We start from the raw sequence: 19491 nt of genomic DNA, 5'->3' as shown, positions 1-19491 counted from the left end.
CAGGAGCGGAGCTGTTTCTGTAGGAAACCGTGTACACACAAAGAGCATCTGTTGAGTTTTTAACATGCATTTTGATTGGTGAACTTATTGAAAGACTTAGGAGTTCACCAACCAAATCGCATCATAAATATCCAGGTATGGATACCCTCCTTGTCTATTCATTTCAGCAGCTTTATTAATAATACTCTTTGACAGCCCTTTAAACATACAATTAAATCAGATTGTCAGCCGTCTCCTTCATGTTAACAAATCCGCCATATATAACCATATACCAGTGGATTCTAAACTGAGTGACAGGAAATGCTGGGAATTACATGTATGTGAACCACAAGTGTCCCTCTAAAAAGTTAGGATAAAGTGTCTAAACACCATGGGGTTAGCCAAGGTGAAATTTAAGGTATTGTGGTGCTGAATGGCACAAATCATAGATAGTAAGAATAACAATGTTTTATTTGTCTCATAAACAAAGCATTTCAGGGTCGGTGCCCCTTTTTCAAGTTAAGAGAGACGTAAGCCCTTATGTCTCTCTTAACTTGAAAAAGGGGCACCGACCCTGAAACGCGTTGTTTATGAGACAAATAAAACATTGTTATTCTTACTATCTATGATTTGTGCCATTCAGCACCACAATACCTTAAATTTCACCCCGGCTAACCCTATCGTATTTAGACACTTTATTGCATATTACAAGTCCCTGATTTCGTGGCTCTAAATCTCGGACGAATCTGGACCAGCTACTGTGGCTTTGTGCCTATCTTCACTGATGGTGTGCTGAGGTGTTGTACCCTGTGTACAACCTACAAAGGTGAGCATACCAATTTGTGCCCCCTTTGTTTCTTTTATTTTACATTATCACCCTATAGCGCCTATCGTTTGTTTTTAGCTTACATATCCAAAAAGTTAGGAAGGTATGGAGGCAGAACTGTTTGCATAACATTATGGGGTAGCTTGATGTAATGTGTTTTCAGTCATCATCATCATAAGCTTTACAGCAATGGAGCAGCTTTAACAACCTGCCAGAGACAAAACACAGTCTGATTCGCCTATAGCAACCAATTTTACAGCTCACCTTTTATAGCTTAACGAGCTCTTACAAAATTAAAGCTGAGCTTTGATTGGTTGCTATGAGCAAGTTAGACTGTCTAAGTTGCGCATGGCAACCAACCACAGTTAAGCTTTTATTTTACCAGAGTAACTTGAGAAAGGAAAGCTGAGCTGTGATTGGTTGCTATGGGCCACATCAAACCATATTATTTAGTGTTCTTAGTGTGGCCTAACTATAAGCTGTTTGCTTGGTCACAAGTGTGTTTATCACCAGTCATTAATGGATTAATGCTTCAGATGTGTTTGTCTGTAGTAACCATGGTAACCGTGCACTGTGATGACAAGCGCTTATGTCATAGAGAAGATTCCATAAAGCAATGCACTGCGCCCTGATCAGTGCCATCTTGGATGCGCCAGAGGACCTGGAGCTTGACTACTTTAGTGCCCCTGACCCTCAATGTAATTTGGAGGTTCTAGCAGGGGAAAAGGGCTGGTCTACTTTAGACTACCCCTTCATCAAGTCGCCACCTTCCTGAGAAGTGGACCTGGATCTGTGAGGGAGAAGAGATACAGCCGCCTAGCCATCAATAAGGTGACAGATGTTGCAGCCAGATTTCTCTCACACCCAGTTTATTATATTTATAGTATGGTATTACCCTCTAAGTCCAGGGGAGGGGCAACTCTCCAGCCATGGCTCCTTCGAGGTTTCCCCCACAGGGTTTTTTTCCCCGCCTGAGTGCTGGAGGGTGACTCTTCGTGAGTCGGGGTCTGCCATCCGTGGACAAGGATTGCATCATCTGATGAACCATGTTTTCTGCTTCATTCTTTCAAATAAATTGGTGCCAGAATGTTTCAGAGAATTGTAATTTACTTCTATTAGAAAATTTCAAGTCTTCCAGTACTTATCAGCTGCTGTATGTCCTTAATGAGTCACTCTCAGTCCGTCTAGTTGCTGCCCGCACTGCACAGGTTTGTTACTCTAGATGGTATAATAATGTGACTTGACAATCTATGAAACTACTCACATTGGTAACATAAACCCTAAACCTCCAGAAACCTTTACAGGAGGACCCCTCTTTCTTCTTACCTGGCCCCACCGTCACTTCTGTTGAATGCTTGTTGATGACTTTGATTTTGTCACCAAAACCATTCGCTTTCACTATTTGCTCTGCCGCATCTGCCATAGGTTTGAAAACCTGACAACACAATAAGACACAGGTAATGGCCACTTAATAGCTGAGAAACCATGTCACACAATTCATGTCACATAACTGTATAGGTGACTAATAACTAGCAACTAATGATATTTTCAAACAGGTCTCCTTTATCCTCTTTTATCAAACTGTTTAAATGGTAACTATCACTTTAGGAAAGTTCTCATGTGTCATAGTGACATATGAGAAGTTTTGATCGGTTGGGGTGCAGAGACTTCCACCAACTGATGAAAAGAATGGGCTGAAGTACTCAGCTGCCGCTTCTACCTGTTCATATTGTTCTTCGCTGGTAGGCTCTCCTCAAAAAGTTGAGCCTGAGGTCTGGATTCCCAAAGAGATCCCAGTGGCAAGTAAAAATGAATAGGAACAAGTGCTAACCTGCATGCTTCTACCCATTCATTTCAACAAATGGTGGGGTTCTCAGCACCTAGATCCCCCGACTCATAACAACTGCTGACATATCATTATGACAGTTTGAAAAGGAGATTATTACTTTTTATTCTTACTGAAAACCTGAATATACAAAATAAAAATATATAACAAACATGCTATAAATACAATTCTCTACATGCTATATGAATTAACTACAGATGGGAGGGTTCAATTGTAGCAGAACAATTCACCTCAATGGCATAGCAGTAGTCTGCCCCAGCAGTGACCGCCATCATGGACAAGAGTCCAGTCCCAGTCCCAATATCTAACACAATGACCTCTTCTCCTCTTTCCTTGACTCTCTTTACTGCAGCCCGGATTCCCTGGTAATACTTCTCATTCTGAATAGCAGGAGCAAAAAAGTCATGAATAGCACCAAATAATAATGTCAGGCTATAAGTATTCACAAGCTATTAAGAGACATTTTTAAGCTTGGATTTTAGCAACAGAAGATACTTTTTACACTTACACGGTCCTTATCATGTAGCATGTCAGCATATGAAGACCTGTAGGAAATATAGGCAAATTCAGATATTTGGGAGTTTAGAAAGACTATAAGACTTGTTAAACACATTCATAGAAACAAAGATGATTGTCGGCAGAAAAAGACCACTGGGTCCAACTAGTCTAGTATTTCCTTTCCTATTATCTGAGGATAGATATATGCATATCCCAGGCAGGTTGACATTCTGTTATTGTAGATTTACCAACCACATCTGCTGAAAGTTTGTTCTAAGCATCTACTACTCTTTCAGTAAAGTAATATTTTCTCACGTTGCTTCTGATCTTTCCTCCAACTAACCTCTCACTGTGTCCTCTTGTTCTCAAGTTCTTATTTACTAATAACCAGGGCTGTGGAGTTGGAGTCGGAACTAGTTTTGTCGGTCACTATTTGGCAGTTTGTTTCTTAGCTGGAAGAGTCCATTGTGTGTGTGGGGGGGGGGGGGGGGGGGGGGAGATCTGTGCTGTTCTCTTCCTGAATGCTGGATGACTGTATATGAACAGCAGTGTAATATGCAGCTGTGTGTGTGTGTGCGTGATATGGCTGCAGCAGGCTGTGTGTGTATTTGTGTGTTCGTGCTATGGCTGCAGCAGGCTTTGTGTGTATGCTATGGCTGCAGCAGGCTGTGTGCGTGTGTGTGTGTAAGTGCGTGAAGGTAGTTTCCTTATATTCGTCCTCTTACCTTTTATTAACATGTAAATTAGGCAGTTTGGTGCACTAGGGGCGAGACTACACACTCATCCACCTGCTTGCCCCTCCTTATGAGTATTCATCCTGCAGGACGGGCAGCTGTAGTGACGTCACTGCAGAGCACCGCTTCAATATTCATGAGAAGACAATGGGCAGGCGGGGTGGATCAGTCCAGGTTTTTCTAAAATGTCCTGTGTAACTTCTGCCTAAATCCCATTTTTTTACACCAAAACAGACCTACAGCAGCTAAAACACACATGCAATGCATAAATGTATCCTACATTTGTAATCGGTTGTACTTCTTTATCTATTACACTAACCGGGCAATTTCTTGGTGATAATCATAATTCTCATCCTCTTCTATCCAGACCAATGACCCTGTAATGGGATTAACCCGGCCGCAGAACACCATCGTCACAATCCTTGTAAATGTCAGATGTCACCGGAGAGAAAAAAGCTGTAAAGCAACACATATAATATGATTTACTTAATTAAAGGGGTTATCTTCTGGATAGGCCATCATTATCAGATCGGCAAGGCTCTGACTCCTGGCACCCTCCTGTGAGAGCCACAGCCTCTTGAATGTTTACCAGCACTCATCCTTGCACTGACTGTACTCTTAGTAGCACTTGTAAAGATTGATGAGGCTGCCTCTCCATACAGCTGTTTGGCAGGGGTGCCAGGCTGGGAGAGGGGCAGCAACTAGTCATCTGGGGGGGAAGCCGCCCATGACTAGTCACAACTCTCTGCCCGTAAGTGGTCTCGACAGGGAGAAAGCGGTGACCGCCCAGATTACTAGTTGCCGCCTCTCTCCCTGCCTTGTGCGGCACAATAAAACTTCTTTTTCTGCTTACTGAAGCTACTGCTGCAGCGGGTACATATTGCGAACTGCACAGTCGCTCTATATGGTGCTGAAGGAAACCATATCAGCACAATCTGATTGGTTCCCTTTTAACCCCTTAAGGACCCATGTCGTACAGGTACGTCATGGAATCCTGTCACTTAAGGACCCATGCCGTACCCGTACATCATGGAGACCGGCAGTGCTTTGAAGTGAGCTCAGGAGCAAGTGGGGACCGGCTGCAATATGCAGCCAGGTCCTTACTGTTAATGATGGGCCGCTGCGATCACGCCGCGGCCCGCCATTGACCCCTGCGGCACTTACATCAGTGACAGCAACTGTGCTTCTGTCACTGACCGATCAGGACCCCCACAGTCTCTTACCTTCCTCCCGGCAGTCAGATCGGTGATCCATGCATTGAGTCTGCCACAGGCAGGCTCTATGCAATGATTGCAGATAACACTGATCAGTGCTATGCTATAGCATGTAATGTAATATAAGGGGACATAAAAAGTGTAAAAAAAAAAAAAAAAAAAGTTTTAAAAAAGCATGACATAGCCCCTTCCCCAATAAAAGTTTAAAGCGACTCTGTACCCACAATCTGACCCCCCTAAACCGCTTGTACCTTTGGATAGCTGCTTTTAGTCCAATATCTGTCCTGGTGTCCGTTCGGCAGGTGATGCAGTTATTGTCCTAAAAAACAACTTTTAAATTTGCAGCTCTGTGCCCAACGGCCGTGGCCTAGATTGTGTGTGCATTAGGCTGGCACAACCTTTGTCTCCCTGCTCCCCGCCCTCCTCATCATTAGGAATGCTCCAGGCAGATTGTCTCCTACTCCTCAGCTGTGGTGTCAGCATGGCACATGGGCTGGATTATTAAGGCACCTGTGCATTGTTCAGACAGGATAAAATGTTCTAGGGGCATTCCTAATGATGAAGAGGGGGGGGGGAAAGGGAGGAGGGGTGGTGCAAAGTTAGGGCACAGATACTCCTAGCCACGGCCGTTGGGCACGGGGCTGCAAGTTTAAAAGTTGTTTTTTAGGACAATAACTGCATCACCTGCCGAACGGACCCCAGGACAGATCTTGGATTAAAAGCAGCTATCACAAGTGGTTTGGGAGGGTCAGAATGTGGGTACAGAGTTGCTTTAAATCACCCCCTTTCCAATTTTATAAATAAAACACATAAAAATAAATAAATAAACATATTATATACTGTAGCGTGCATAATAGTGCGTTCCAATAAAATAAATCAATATTGTTCCCGTACGGTGAACGGCGTAAACAAAAAGTGGTAAAAAAACGCCGGTATTGATTATTTTTATTGCATTTTATTTAAAATAAAATGAATAAAAATTGATCAATTATGTCTCATCTACAAAAATATGGTATTAATAAAAATTAGAGATCATGGCGCAAAAAATGGCAACCCATACGTGAAAAAATAGAAACGTATGAGAGTCAAAAAAGGGCCATTGTAATCACACCTATTTGCAAAAAAAAAGTTTTACTGTTAATAAAAATAGTAAAATATAAGAAAAGCTATGTAAAATGCATATAGCTATATTCAGACTGACCTATAGAATAAAGATAAAATGTCAGTTTTACTGTAAAGTGCATAACGTAAACAGGGAAACCACACACACACACAATTTGCTGAGTTGTTATTTTTTTTTCACAATTTTACCCCATAAATATTATTTTGGGGGTTTCATCATACATGGTATGGCACCATTACAAAGTACACCTGTTCCTGAAAAGAACAAACCCTTATATGGTCCTGTAGCTGGAAAAGTAAGAGAGTTATGGCTCTTAGAAGATGAGGAGGAAAAAGCGAAAACGCTAAACTGAAAATTGTCCCGGTCCTTGGGGTCATTTGGGGTTCTGTCCTTAAAGTGGATGTACCATCAGGTACATCTTCTTTAATCTGACCCAGGGATAGAACGGTGCCGTCATGGGAAGCACAGGAGGGGGGCTGGCCTGCCCCCAGTAGGAGGGAATTCCCTCCCCCCTTCATTAGATTCAATGGAGCCGCTTCGGAGACGGTGACGGAGCTAAAGCACAGGAGGTGGGCTGCCCCGCCCCCAGTGGGAAGAATCCCCCGCCCCCGTATGACGCGGCTCCATTGAATCTAATGAAGCCGCTACATAGAGGGGAGGGAAATCCCCCCCACTGGGGGCAGGCCAGCCCGCCTCCTGTGCTTCAGCTCCGGGCCGGGGCCCGTTGAGAGAACGACGCCGTACACGGGAGCGGGGCCGCGAATCAAAAAAATGGACATCGGCACCGGCTTCCCCTTGACGGCGCCATTCTATCCCTGGGTCAGATTAAAGAGGACCTGATAGTACATCCTCTTTAAAGGGTAACGTTAATGTAACACCAGGGTCTTATATACCAACCTGCTGGTTTTGTCTTGTAGTTCTCCAAAACCTGATTCCAATGTTGTCTTTGTCTTTTAGATGAGTTGTGCCATTTTTGTAAATGTGGTCTTTTGGTCTAGTGGGGGCATTCCCCTGCCTGCCAGCCTCCTCAGAGCCTTAAGTGCACCAAACTACCAAATTTACATATTTTAATTTTACTAAATTTCACAAAAGTGGCACAATCCATCTGTAAGACTAAGCACTGCAATAAGTATTAAAATCACTACAAGACAAGCAGACTGGTATGTAAGAGCCCTTTAAACAAAACCTGTCAGCTATTGAAGATGTCCCAAACTTACAATCCTGACAAATGGACATTGGAGTATAGTTTTAGGGAGGGGAGATAGGGTATGCCATGTTGGGTTTTTCTTGTTTCGGTAATAAAAAAACCTTTACTTTTAAAAATAAAAGAAATCCAAATCTGCTAACATGGCCACTTACTGTAACTTTGTATATGTGGGAAGACTATCAATCCCTTTATTGTAGTGGCCTGAGGCTGCAATTACCTATAAAATGTTTTTTTTTCGTTACTGCTCTGATGTGTCATAGAGGCGTGGCCAGTGCACTTCAGTGCCATGGTCACGCCTCTAAGACACTTGAGTTTGGTAAAGTGACTGTACCACCAGGCCCAGGCTGAAGCACTGGAGATGGGCCGACCCACCCTTAGTGGAAAGAAACTCCAGCCCCTTCATGACGTGACTCCATTAGAATCAATGGAACCCTATCATAGAGGGGCTAGGGTTTCCTCCCACTAAGGGTGGGTCGGCCCGCCTCCAGTGCTTCAGCCTGGGCCTGGTGGTAGTGTCACTTTAAAACTATTTTTCCACAATGGTAGAATTGTGTATTTATCCCATTAGATAAAGTGGGTCACCCTACACCCAGTCACTGGACAAATGCGAACTTTCTGCATAGACATAGGCAGCAGATGGCAAATAGCTTTATGGGTATCATTTTATTTTTAATTAAAAGGCAAATCCACCCAAAAAATATTTTCTTTCAAATCAACTGGTGTCAGAAAGTGCCAGAGATTTGTAATTTACTTGTATTAAAAAAAATCTAATGTCTTCCAGTACTTATCAGCTGCTGTATGTAACAGACCTAGACATAGATATGCAGGACGTACATCAGCTGATAAGTACTGGAAGACATTAGATTTTTTTATTAGAAGTAAATTACAAATCTCTGGCACTTTCTGACACCAGTTGATTTGAAATTAAAAAAAATCACTGGAGTTGCCCTTTAAGCCCTTCTCATGTATTTTCCTATCTCTAGCTGCCCGTGATAACCAGATTCCAGCTTCCTCTATTCTCCCTTCACTCTATTTCTGTCAGCTCTCCTCATTATGGAATCATGTGTCTAACAATCTTTGTGTCATTCCCAGAACCCCCTACTGACAGGCAAGATCATGGACACTACATAATTACATTACAATCTCATATTAGGAAAAAAATAAAAATAAGTGAAATGTTAATCTTGACACTTACTTTCTGTCACATTTGCAAACCCATTACACAGGAGGCCGCCATCTTCCCAAAATGCAACACACCGGAAGCACGTGCGCAGTGCCAGCCCTGCCACACACAACATGGCCGCGGCAGCGCCGAGACGTCTAGCAGTGACGCGTGCAGTGCTGCGACAGATCACGTGACCGCCAATGGAACCCGCGGTGCTCCGCGTGAAACGTAAGCGGGGTGCGGACCCGGTGGAGGCGCTGATCATCAGCTGCAAGAGACCGCGGGCCGAGGAGGAGACCCCGAAGTCCGCCGTCACCACCCAGGTGTTCAAGCTAGCGGCCACCGTCAGCTCCCAGGTAGGAGCCATCACCTGACTGTATAATCACGTGATAATGTCTACAGGGGTATTCAGAAGAGTCAATGTGTAACTATGCTCATACAAGTAAATCTCCCCCTAGCATGTATGTGGTGTTCCAGTGTGCTGGTGGTCTGATCTCTTCGCTTTTTTCTATCTATTCCCAGAATGAACCAGTGCGAAAGTATGTACAGGAAGCCATATCCCGGGACCACGCCACCCAGGTGCATCGTCCCCCCATTGGGAGCATACAGCAAATCCAGAAAGACCTGCGGACGTGGAGAAAGGCCGAACGCCAAGAGAGTCGCTACCGTTTAGTCTCAAGCCTTCGGCCAAAATGTGAGGAGGGGGAGGACAGCAAGGCTGGTAATAGCCAGGCTGCCAGCCCTGAGGAAGAACAGCCACATGTGCCAGAAAAGGAGGGAGCCTCCGGCAACAGCGATGTGACATCCAAGGACGGGAAGGACGAGATGTTCCAAGTGTTTGACATAGTGCAGGAGGAAAGCGAGAAGGAAAGTCCTGCTCTACAGGTCTGTAAGCTGCTTTTAAAGAGGATGTACCACCAGATATGTCCTCTTTAACCTGACACAGGGATAGATTGGCGCAGTGACGGGGAAGCCAGTGCCGCGGTTCCCCCATACTGCGCTGTTCTTTCCACGGTTACCGGACGGTGCTCAAGCACTGAAGGTAGGCTGGCCCGCCCCCAGTGGGAGGGAATTTTCTCCCCTCTATGAGGCGGCTCCTTTGATTCTAACGGAGCTGTGTCATAGAGGGGAGGGAATTCCTCTTTAAGGGTGCGTTCACACCTACAGGATCTGCAGCTGATTTTCTGCAGCAGATTTCAGTTAAATAACTGAACACAGCATCAGATTTGATGCTGTGTTCAGTTATTTAACTGAAATCTGCTGCAGAAAATCAGCTGCAGATCCTGTAGGTGTGAACGCGCCATTAAGGAGAATTCTGAGGAAAAAGAAAAATCCAGCATGGAAGGGGTGTATGGTCACCTTCTGACTCAGGATTGCGGGCAATTCCCGTTGGGTCGTGACAACACTGGAGCCCAGTGGCGGTCAGTGATCTTGTGACACTGGGGGGGCGTGGGGATGGGTAAGTATAGATCATTTATGTTGTTCTCGCATTCCTCAGCCTGCTCTGGATTTTTCATTTTTACCGGGCCTCTCCTTTAAGCTTATAATAATTTCTATTCTCCCACAATCCCCTGCAGCATACCACAAAACTTTTCGATTCTTAAATTCAGAATCTAGATAGAATTGTATGGTAAATGGGAAACTACAATAGCCATAAAATTCTGTGAACTCTTACATGGTACCAGACCAGATAAGAGACTTGCTCAAACTGTCTAATTGCTAAATACCAGCATTAGAATCTTGCACGGTGTCACATTCTAAGCACTTACAAAACACACATCACTTTTAATGTCTATCGCTAAAACAACAGTCCCCACATGACAATCATCAGACACAAACTAAAAAAGATAATGAGCCAGTGGCTTACAAGAGCTCCCTACAACACCAGATACGAGTCACATAACATATAGCAACACTCACAGATATGATCTCTTACCACTTAGATGTGTTCATGCAGACTCGTAATCTGATTTCTGGCAGGGTATATCCACACCGCACTAGATAGATAGAAAAAGGGCACAAAAACAGATTACTCTTTTATGCCCTATTGGGGAGTTGTGATGAGCTACCCCTCCTATGGAGCACCTGTCCTAGGAAGAGCGACCCCTACCCTGATCTACCTGTTGGTCTGTCCCTAGTAGATTCTCCAAACTGCATCAAGGCTTCACTTCCTGGATAACATGGTGATGTCACGACCTGACTCCCAGAGCTGTGCGGGCTGTGGCTGCTGGAGAGGATGATGGCAGAGGGATGCTCAGTGTCCCTCCAGTGCCCTGTGTCCCTCAGTGTCCCCCTGCCATCATCCTCTCCAGCAGCCACAGCCCGCACAGCTCTGGGAGTCGGGTCCTGACATCACCATGTTATCCAGGAAGTGAAGCCTTGAAGCCTTGAAGCCTTGATGCAGTAGTAAGTGCAGAGAAAAAAAGCACTTTAAATGCATTTTCCGTAATAAGTGTATATTGGTGATTTGTATAACATTTGAGGGGCAATACAATATTTTAATAAAAATTTTTCCCGGACTTCTCCTTTAAGTCCCACTCAGTTGTAAGTATTGGGACACAAATAGGGAAATACCATAGTAGCCACTTTTACATCAAAGTCTAACTCTGGCTAGTATTGCGACATGAAAAGAGTTTATCAAGGCCAGGCATTCATCCACAGGGATATCTAGCTATTACCATGTTTTGAGGCTCCACGGACCCCTTTTTTGCGTATCCATAGTCGCCCAATCTTCTGGCAACTGGAGCGACTGCACGCTGATCACGCTGTTGGCTGAAGATAGCTAATGACAAGTACGCTTTAAAGAGGTTGTCTTACCATTACCATTTATCCAATTGCTGGGACCCCCGGCAAATCTTGAGAATGCGGTCTTAAGTGTCCCATAAGAACAGAGTTGTGATTCCATGTGTACCACCACTCCATTGTCTGTGGGAGCTATCAGAGATAGCTGTCCTAGCAGTTGATAATACACTTATCTTCTAACCAGGGGTAGAAAACCTTGGCTCTCCAGCTGTTGCAAAACTTTAACTCCCATCATGCCTGGACAGCTAAAGCTTTGGCTGTCCTGGCATAATGGAAGTTGTAGTTTTAAAATAGCTGGAGAGCCAGGGTTCTCTACCCATTCAAGCCAAACCTTTTTTTCTGACACAGCAGAGAAGTGACTAAAACACAATAAAATAGGGTGCATGGCTTTTTTTTTTTCTTTGCAGGCCTCAGATCCAGAAACCATCATGTGTAATTCTGTGAAGATGATTCGGGAACGACTGACTGTGTCTGAGGAAGGGCAAGGCTCGGAGCACAGAGAGAACCCAGAGGAGTTTGTGTATGACATTTATTATGCAGAATCATCGCCACATAACTGGATCCAGGACATTCTCTCTGTTCAGCCATATCACCATGAGCAGGAGCTGGTAAGAAATGTCCTGAGCTGTCTTATACTAAGATTATCATTGTTGCCCAAAGTAACCAATCACAGCTCAGCTTTCATATACCAATGAGCCCTAGTAAAATGAAAGCTGAGCTCTGGTTGGTTGTCAAGAACCACAATAACTAAGATACTGTAAGACAGCTTGGTAACTCTCCCTGTGTTAACAAATATTCTGCCATAGCGAGGGACACACATTCCAGGAAAAAGTGGGCAAAACCATTATGGCAGTATTACAGCTCCCTTGATAGATATGTTATTTAAGATCCTGAGAAACCTGTTTATAATGCCCATGGGCAGTGTAAGACAGGGCTGTGAGTGCCAAGTGTACCTGTCATTTGAAAAAACTTTTGACATGTCTCTGACATGTTTGCCACATTTGAAATGGCAGGTACGCCTTTAGGGCAGCTTCCAACGTACCGTATCGCAACAGCATCAAATCTGCACCATCAAATCTGCTGCGGATGCGCAGCAGATTTGACAGTGCGGATTTGATGCTGTGTTCATTCATTTAGTCCAGGGGTGGGGAACCTTTTCCATGTCGAGGGCCGGTCGGGCCTTAATAAAATCATTCGAGGGCCGCACTCAATGTTATACCGTGCGCGGCAGTTAGTAGCGGGGGTTTGCAGCACCCGAACAAGGCAAAGTATTGTTCCCCTAATGCCCCTGCTATTGTAGTTAACCCTCTGTGATGCCCCTTGTACCTGATTTGAATCCTTAGTGATGCCCCTGGTAGCCTAGTTAACCCCCCAGCCATGTCCCTGGTGGCCTAGTTAACCCCCCCAGTCATGTCCCTGGTAGCCTAGTTAACTCCTCAGTCATGTCCCTGGTGGCCTAGTTAACCCCTCAGTCATGTCCCTGGTAGCCTAGTTAACTCCTCAGTCATGTCCCTGGTAGCCTAGTTAACTCCTCAGTCATGTCCCTGGTGGCCTAGTTAACTCCTCAGTCATGTCCCTGGTGGCCTAGTTAACTCCTCAGTCATGTCCCTGGTAGCCTAGTTAACTCCTCAGTCATGACCCTGGTAGCCTAGTTAACTCCTCAGTCATGTCCCTGGTGGCCTAGTTAACTCCTCAGTCATGTCCCTGGTGGCCTAGTTAACTCCTCAGTCATGTCCCTGGTAGCCTAGTTAACCCCTCAGTCATGTCCCTTGTGGCCTAGTTAACCCCCCAGTCATGTCCCTTGTGGCCTAGTTAACCCCCCAGTCATGTCCCTGGTAGCCTAGTTAACCCCCCAGTCATGTCCCTGGTAGCCTAGTTAACCCCCCAGTCATGTCCCTGGTGGCCTAGTTAACCCCCCAGTCATGTCCCTGGTGGCCTAGTTAACCCCCCAGTCATGTCCCTTGTGGCCTAGTTAACCCCCCAGTCATGTCCCTGGTGGCCTAGTTAACCCCCCAGTCATGTCCCTGGTGGCCTAGTTAACCCCCCAGTCATGTCCCTGGTGGCCTAGTTAACCCCCCAGTCATGTCCCTGGTGGCCTAGTTAACCCCCCAGTCATGTCCCTGGTAGCATAGTTAACCCCCAGTGTCTGCCCCAAATGAAAAAAAATAAACATCCCACTCACCTTTCCTCCGCTCCCACGCTGTCCAGGTCCTCTTCTCCCTCCTCTCTTCTGTGCCGGTCTTCTCCTGCAGGCGGCGCGCGATGAAATGACGTCATCGCGCGCGGCCCGCAGGAGTCAGAAGACGTGCGCCGCGCTGGTGAGGCAGGAGCCGGCATACAACACAACTTCCTGTGTCTGTGCCAGCTCCTGCCTCACCAGCGCGGCGCACGTCACAGGAGGGCAGGAGTCAGAAGATGTGCACCGCTCTGAGGGGAAGGAGCCGGCGCTCACAGCATCCTCCTGGCAGCTGTCACAGACACAGGAGGATGCCGTGTGTGTCGGCTCCTTCTCCTCCAGAGCGGCGCATGTCACAGGGGAGCCGCGGGCCACATCCGGAGGTGTCAGGGGCCGGATGCGGCCCGCGGGCCGGAGGTTCCCCACCCCTGATTTAGTCAAATCTGCTGCGAATGCGCAGCAGAAAATGCACTGCGATACGGTGCATCCAAGCTACCCTTAAAGAAATAAATTTTCACAATAATCTAGAATATATTTATTAAAGAAGTCTGCCAGCAGGTTTAAAGCCAATGTACCACCAGGTACATGGCTTTGGGTATTATACCTTAATGGATCGGCACAGGAGCAGCTTTTTTTTTTTTTTGACCCACTTCACAGTTTCCACGCACGGCACAGGCCCACCCTGGAGTACTGGGGACATCGCTCTCCCATCTGTGACGCGGCTCCAATAGAATCAATGGAGCCGTGTCACAGAGGGAAGGGAGTTTCATCACACCAGGGGCTGGCGGGTGCCCCAGAAAAGATTGGCGCCATGCTTAGGAACTGGTTCAGAGAAAGGGCTGTGCCAACGGCATTCCCACCCCGTTGCAGATCCTTTAAGATTCTCTTTTATTAAAATGTACCTGTCAGAAAAACCTCTGCCACCCTCAGTGGTTCGGGCATCTATAGAGGTGGAACAAACCAAGACAGTAATGCGCTTGACCCCTATTGGAGTGGGGGTTGGTCTTCTGCATTACTGACTCAGCGGCTTTCTGATAGGTATACTTTAAATACACAGCTTGTTATTATATATAAGGCTCATATAAAAGCCCCATACCCCTGCTGTAATGACACCCTTAATGTACAATATCTTATCCAGCTTTCTAACCTCACCATTTTTGTTAATTTTGGGGGTTTTTTTTTACTTGTTTAGGTGGCTGATGATGATGAGCCAGATGAAGTGTATGAAGATGAGGATGATGAGAATGAAGAAAACAACTGGAGGAATGATTATCCCGATGAAGAAGATGATGAGGAGCACAGTGATAAAGAGGAGAGATATATGGGTAAATTGCATGTGGTGTATTGCTTACCAAATCTGTAGAGCAGCTTTATGGATTGGAGTCACACTGCTATGCCACAATATGAGTATATATGTTAGGATGGTAGGCCACTGGATGTGTCTTACTTGCCTTCTCTGCATTTCATTTGAATATAGGAGAAAACCCTTTTACGGTTGTAAAGGTGCTAGTTGGCAGAACCCACCTCTGGCGCCCTATTATTAACCCGTTCATGACCAAAGTTCATTGATGCACAATGTCCAGGTCACAATTAAAGGGGTACTCCGGGCTGGGGGCTTTTTTGTCTATGGCCCCCTCTGCCACTGACTGGCTGAGCGGACTTGAAACGTCACGTCTCAAGCCCGCGTCAGAGACCAGGAAGTGTCCGGGCAGTGCGGACCGGGAGCAGTGCGATCCGGGACACATCGCTGGAACCGGGGAGGTAAGGGGACGTCATTGCCCTCATCCATCTCCTCCCCGGCCATAGACAAAAAAGCTCCCCAGCCCAGAGTACCCCTTTAAGTAGCTTTCTCCTCCTCGCCTTCTAAGAGCTATAATTCTTTTTATTTTTCCACCTACAGGGCTGGTGGGGGGCTCATTTTTTTTGCCTAGTAGATTACATTACATAATGTGACAAACCATATAATAAATACTATCAAGTAACCTACATACATATTTACTGGGCATATCAAAGACAGAAGTAAAATTTACAGTGGATAATCTAAAAATAATTACTATTAGAGATTATTACACATTACCCATATAGCATGTCCTTAATATATTTGTCCACCTCACCACTCACCCGATGTGTGTTTCGATAAAGCAACACGCAAAACGCGCATTGGGTGAGTGGTAAAGTGGACACATATACTAAGGACATGCTATATGGGTAATGTGTAATAATCTCTGATAGTAATTATTTTTAGATTACCCACTGTGAGTTTTACTTCTGTCTTTGATATGCCCAGTGCCCAGTAAATATGTATGTAGGTTACTTGATAGTATTTATTATATGGTTTGTCACATTATGTAATGTAATTTACTTCTATCGACCCTGTGTTGGGGATTTGTATTAGCTCCAGCTCTTACTACATGTATTTTAGCAAAGTTTGTTTTTCAATATATTTAAAAAAAATACCTTTTCTATATCTTGGTCTTGCATCTTTTCACTTTTTTTGGTTTTGGTTTATCCAACTACTTTAGCCACGAAACAATCAGACTCGAGCATGTTCAAATTGTGCTCGTCTAGTCGTGGTGGCATGGCTCACAGTTCCTGTGCCAATCCTGCTCTTAAACCACAGGTTTTTTTACATTATTTTGCCATTTATTATATTAGAGCATAGATGTTTAATAAATGGAAAAGTAGTTTAAAATACTAAATTGGTTCTCTGCATGCAAAGAGTATGGTTCAGGCTAATAAGATGGAGTACATAATACGAAGTGTCTCAACCATGTCCTCTGGCATTAAATTAATGGATAGCATATTTGATGCAACTAAATAACATGTCAGTAGTGAACACAAGCCTCTCCTGCAAATGTTCCCTTACACACCCATAGTCAGCTTAGCATAAGACACTGGTAGTTAGATGTGCTTTCAATATGAGCTGAAGTCATCCCAATTATAGAAATGGTAGACACTGCTTCGTATTATGGTTTATTGAGAGTTTTATTTGTAGATGTACTAGTAATAATCCTAACCCCTTCAAATCTCATATTTATGCCCTATCCTGTGCATATTCTGGATGGGACATAACTACCCCATATGGAAATACCCACTTTAAGTTGCAAGCTATTAGTATGCATTTGACTACACCGGTTCAGGATTGAAAAGGCAGTGTGCACATGTCAGGCTCTATGGTGACATTGCTGCTTACTAATACATGCGTTTGTGTAATTACTCTGCTCACTAAATTTAAAGAAACATTTTGGTAAAATAGTGATAACTTTATGTAGCGGTTATGTAATGCAACCATGTTTCCCTCCTCAGGTTATTATGAAGACAGTGATGACAACACAGAGTGTGGCAGGGGACATGCTTGGGATGCTTACCGTCAGAAAACACTAAGAGAATATGACGAAGAGGAGTATTCGGACTGATTAATAAATGTGGTACATTGGAGGGCATCTCTCTCTGTTAAAAGATCAGTGTTCTGTGTTCTGTTTTAAGGGCAAGGTTACCAGATTTAACTTTATAAATAAACTTTGTAAGAAAATTACGTTTTTGAAGCTTTTATAATGTTGCTTTATAAGGCTCCGTTCAAACTGGCATTGGGTTCCATTTGACCAATACTTAGACTTTTTTGCCCATGATGGACAAAAAAATCTAGTTGACTGTGCTGTTCAGTATTGTATTAAATTAAAAAGAGACTTTTCTATAATCGGCACATATCCTATCTTAATGAAGCAATTGTGCTCAATTCTATGAGGCTACTTAAAGAGAACCAATCACGGGCGAAAATGAATTTTTTTATTCCCTAATTAGATGTAAATATAATTAATTAATTTTAAAGCTGCGTTTTTTTAAATATTCCTGTTTTTTTTTCCTGCCTCGCGCCGGCTCTTTTCAAAAGAGTCGGCGCGAGACAGGAAACTCCCGTCATGCAGAGCGTCAGCAAGGCCGGGGGGGCCCGCCATCTTGATGACGTCACTTGCGTTCCACCGCTTCAAGATGGCGCGCCCCCAGCGGTGGAACGCAAGGACGTAATCAAGATGGCGGCGCCGGCCCTGCTGCACCGGCACGAAGTAGTAGGTAAGGCATAAGATACAGACTGCAAAGGCAGCCTGTATCTTCATAAATAGACTTCATGAAGATACAGACTGCCTTTACAGTCTGTATCTTCTACTTTACCTGATCCTCTGTTTCTGTGCAAGCAAGGCCGGGCGCCGCCATCTTGATGACGCAACTTGCGTTCCAACGGTGGAACGCAAATGACGTCATCAAGATGGCGGCGCCCGGCCTTGCTTACACAGAAACACAAGAGTAGCTAAGGCATAAGATACAGACTGCAAAGGCAGTCTGTATCTTCATAGATAGACTTAGGGAAAGATATACTTTAATATTAGGGACAGTGAAATTTAGATGATAGGTTCTCTTTAAAAAGCTGAGTACATCTCTGGCAGTTCAGTACAGTATGAAAGCAGTGGCAGTGTGCATGCTTTTGACCTCCACCCTGTTCTCAGTGTGGGTCCTACATTGAGACAGCCACTGATCAAATATTTATTACCTGTGCTCTGGATAGGTGATCTGTTTTGATATGGGGGGAACTCAAAAACTCAAGATGCCAATGTTGAGAAACTTAAAAAAAAAACTATTATATCAGTGCACCTTCTGTTTCACCCATGTAAAAAGTGTCTGTAAAAATAAATTTTATGTTAATAAAAAGCTTTATATAACCAGTAATTGCACCAAAGTATTACTCGTCCTGACAGATTATATACTACTTGTTGTACAAGATTAAAAAACACATGGTTGCTTTCTTCCAGAAACAGAGCCACATCTGTTCATCAAATGCTTTCACCCACTTTACAAGTATAAAATGCCCACTGAGGTCTATGGAGAATGTAACTAAACGTTTATCAAACTTGTGATTGGTGTATCAGTGGCGGTACTTTACCCCTCTTACCACACCCCTAATGAATACTGAGCCTGCAGCAGCCATCACTGCAGGGGGAGGACAATAGGAGCTGATAAGGGGAGCGGGAAGATGGCCATTTTAGTGCACCAAGGGGTAAAGTACCACCCCCGGGCACCAAATGGCCCCATTAACACATTAATAACATGTGTCTTTCATAAAAACGGTGCATCTGAGAGCAATATTAAAGGTACTGTGTGCCTCCCTGTCATGTCCCCTATGAGAATCTATCAGAAGGTTAGAATGCCCTAACCTAATAGATTCCTAAGATTTCTAGATTTCCTAAGAGAAATGGCAGATTCATAAATTATGGTTTGTTTTTATGTTGTTTAATGGTGCGTTTACACAGACAGATTTATCTGACAGATCTTTGAAGCCAAAACCAGGAACAGACTATAAACAAGGATCAGGTCATAAAGGAAAGACTGGGATCTATCCTCTTTTCAAATGGCTTTGGCTTCCAAAATCTGTCAGATAAATCTTTCCGTGTAAACGCACCATTAGAAAGAAAAAAGTTTGTAATGAATTTGCTAAAAGATTCAGTTTCAGCAAAAAGATCTCGGGTGTAAATCGCTCGAAATGTGTTTTGCCCACAGAGCATTGTCTAGATAGGATACAACTATATCAGCTGAGGGCAGGATCTAGAAATGTAATGTATTATGGTGCGTTTACACAGACAGATTTATCTGACAGATCCTTGAGGCCAAAGCCAAGAACAGACTATAAACAGGGATCAGATCATGAAGGAAAGATTGGGATCTGTCCTCTTTTCAAATCCATTCCTGGCTTTGGCTTTCAAAATCTGTCAGATAAATCTCTCTGTGTAAACGCACCCTCAGCCACCAGCTACAGTAAAAACTGTCAGAAAGTTGCGTGTGTGTGAAGGTAATACACAGATCATAAATTATCCAGAATACACTATTTGTGCTTTGGTTTTACCAAGCTGCCCAAAGTCTTACACAGCTGTACA

At 44.3% G+C, this 19491-nt stretch overlaps 2 protein-coding genes across 3 annotated transcripts in view; one reads left to right on the top strand and one right to left on the bottom strand.

Annotated features, from left to right (window-relative positions):
- The window catches only part of PRMT7 (protein arginine methyltransferase 7), a 52459-nt gene extending 43731 nt beyond the window's left edge, over positions 1-8728 (bottom strand). Inside the window, exons 1-5 of one of the 2 annotated variants that reach the window (XM_069965907.1) lie at positions 8623-8728; positions 4203-4339; positions 3160-3196; positions 2882-3031; positions 2132-2240 (exon numbers count right to left, since the gene is read on the bottom strand). In XM_069965907.1, the coding sequence (XP_069822008.1) occupies positions 2132-2240; positions 2882-3031; positions 3160-3196; positions 4203-4294 (388 nt within the window). In that variant the 5' untranslated portion in view covers positions 4295-4339; positions 8623-8728. Of the gene's footprint in view, positions 1-1069; positions 1092-2131; positions 2241-2881; positions 3032-3159; positions 3197-4202; positions 4340-8622 lie in introns of those variants that run through there. The other variant, XM_069965908.1, reaches the window with a different exon arrangement.
- Positions 8704-17769, top strand: SLC7A6OS (solute carrier family 7 member 6 opposite strand). The gene is made up of 5 exons (XM_069965909.1): positions 8704-8948; positions 9115-9477; positions 11802-12002; positions 14763-14895; positions 16877-17769. The coding sequence occupies exons 1-5, from the start codon at positions 8793-8795 to the stop codon at positions 16984-16986; spliced, it is 963 nt and encodes a 320-aa protein (XP_069822010.1). The 5' UTR covers positions 8704-8792; the 3' UTR covers positions 16987-17769.
- The last annotated feature ends 1722 nt before the right edge of the window (positions 17770-19491 follow it).

This window comes from Dendropsophus ebraccatus, chromosome 4 (assembly GCF_027789765.1).
Source record: "Dendropsophus ebraccatus isolate aDenEbr1 chromosome 4, aDenEbr1.pat, whole genome shotgun sequence".
Classification (NCBI taxonomy): domain Eukaryota; kingdom Metazoa; phylum Chordata; class Amphibia; order Anura; family Hylidae; genus Dendropsophus; species Dendropsophus ebraccatus.
This window is presented reverse-complemented; position numbering and strand designations above follow the sequence as displayed.

Bases quoted from the DNA above. Each gene is read 5' to 3' on its own strand.
- SLC7A6OS (XM_069965909.1), top strand. From the start codon at position 8,793: ATGGAACCCGCGGTGCTCCGCGTGAAACGTAAGCGGGGTGCGGACCCG. The intron at 8,949-9,114 runs GTAGGAGCCATC...ATCTATTCCCAG, and splicing joins CGGCCACCGTCAGCTCCCAG to AATGAACCAGTGCGAAAGTA. The intron at 12,003-14,762 runs GTAAGAAATGTC...TTACTTGTTTAG, and splicing joins ATCACCATGAGCAGGAGCTG to GTGGCTGATGATGATGAGCC.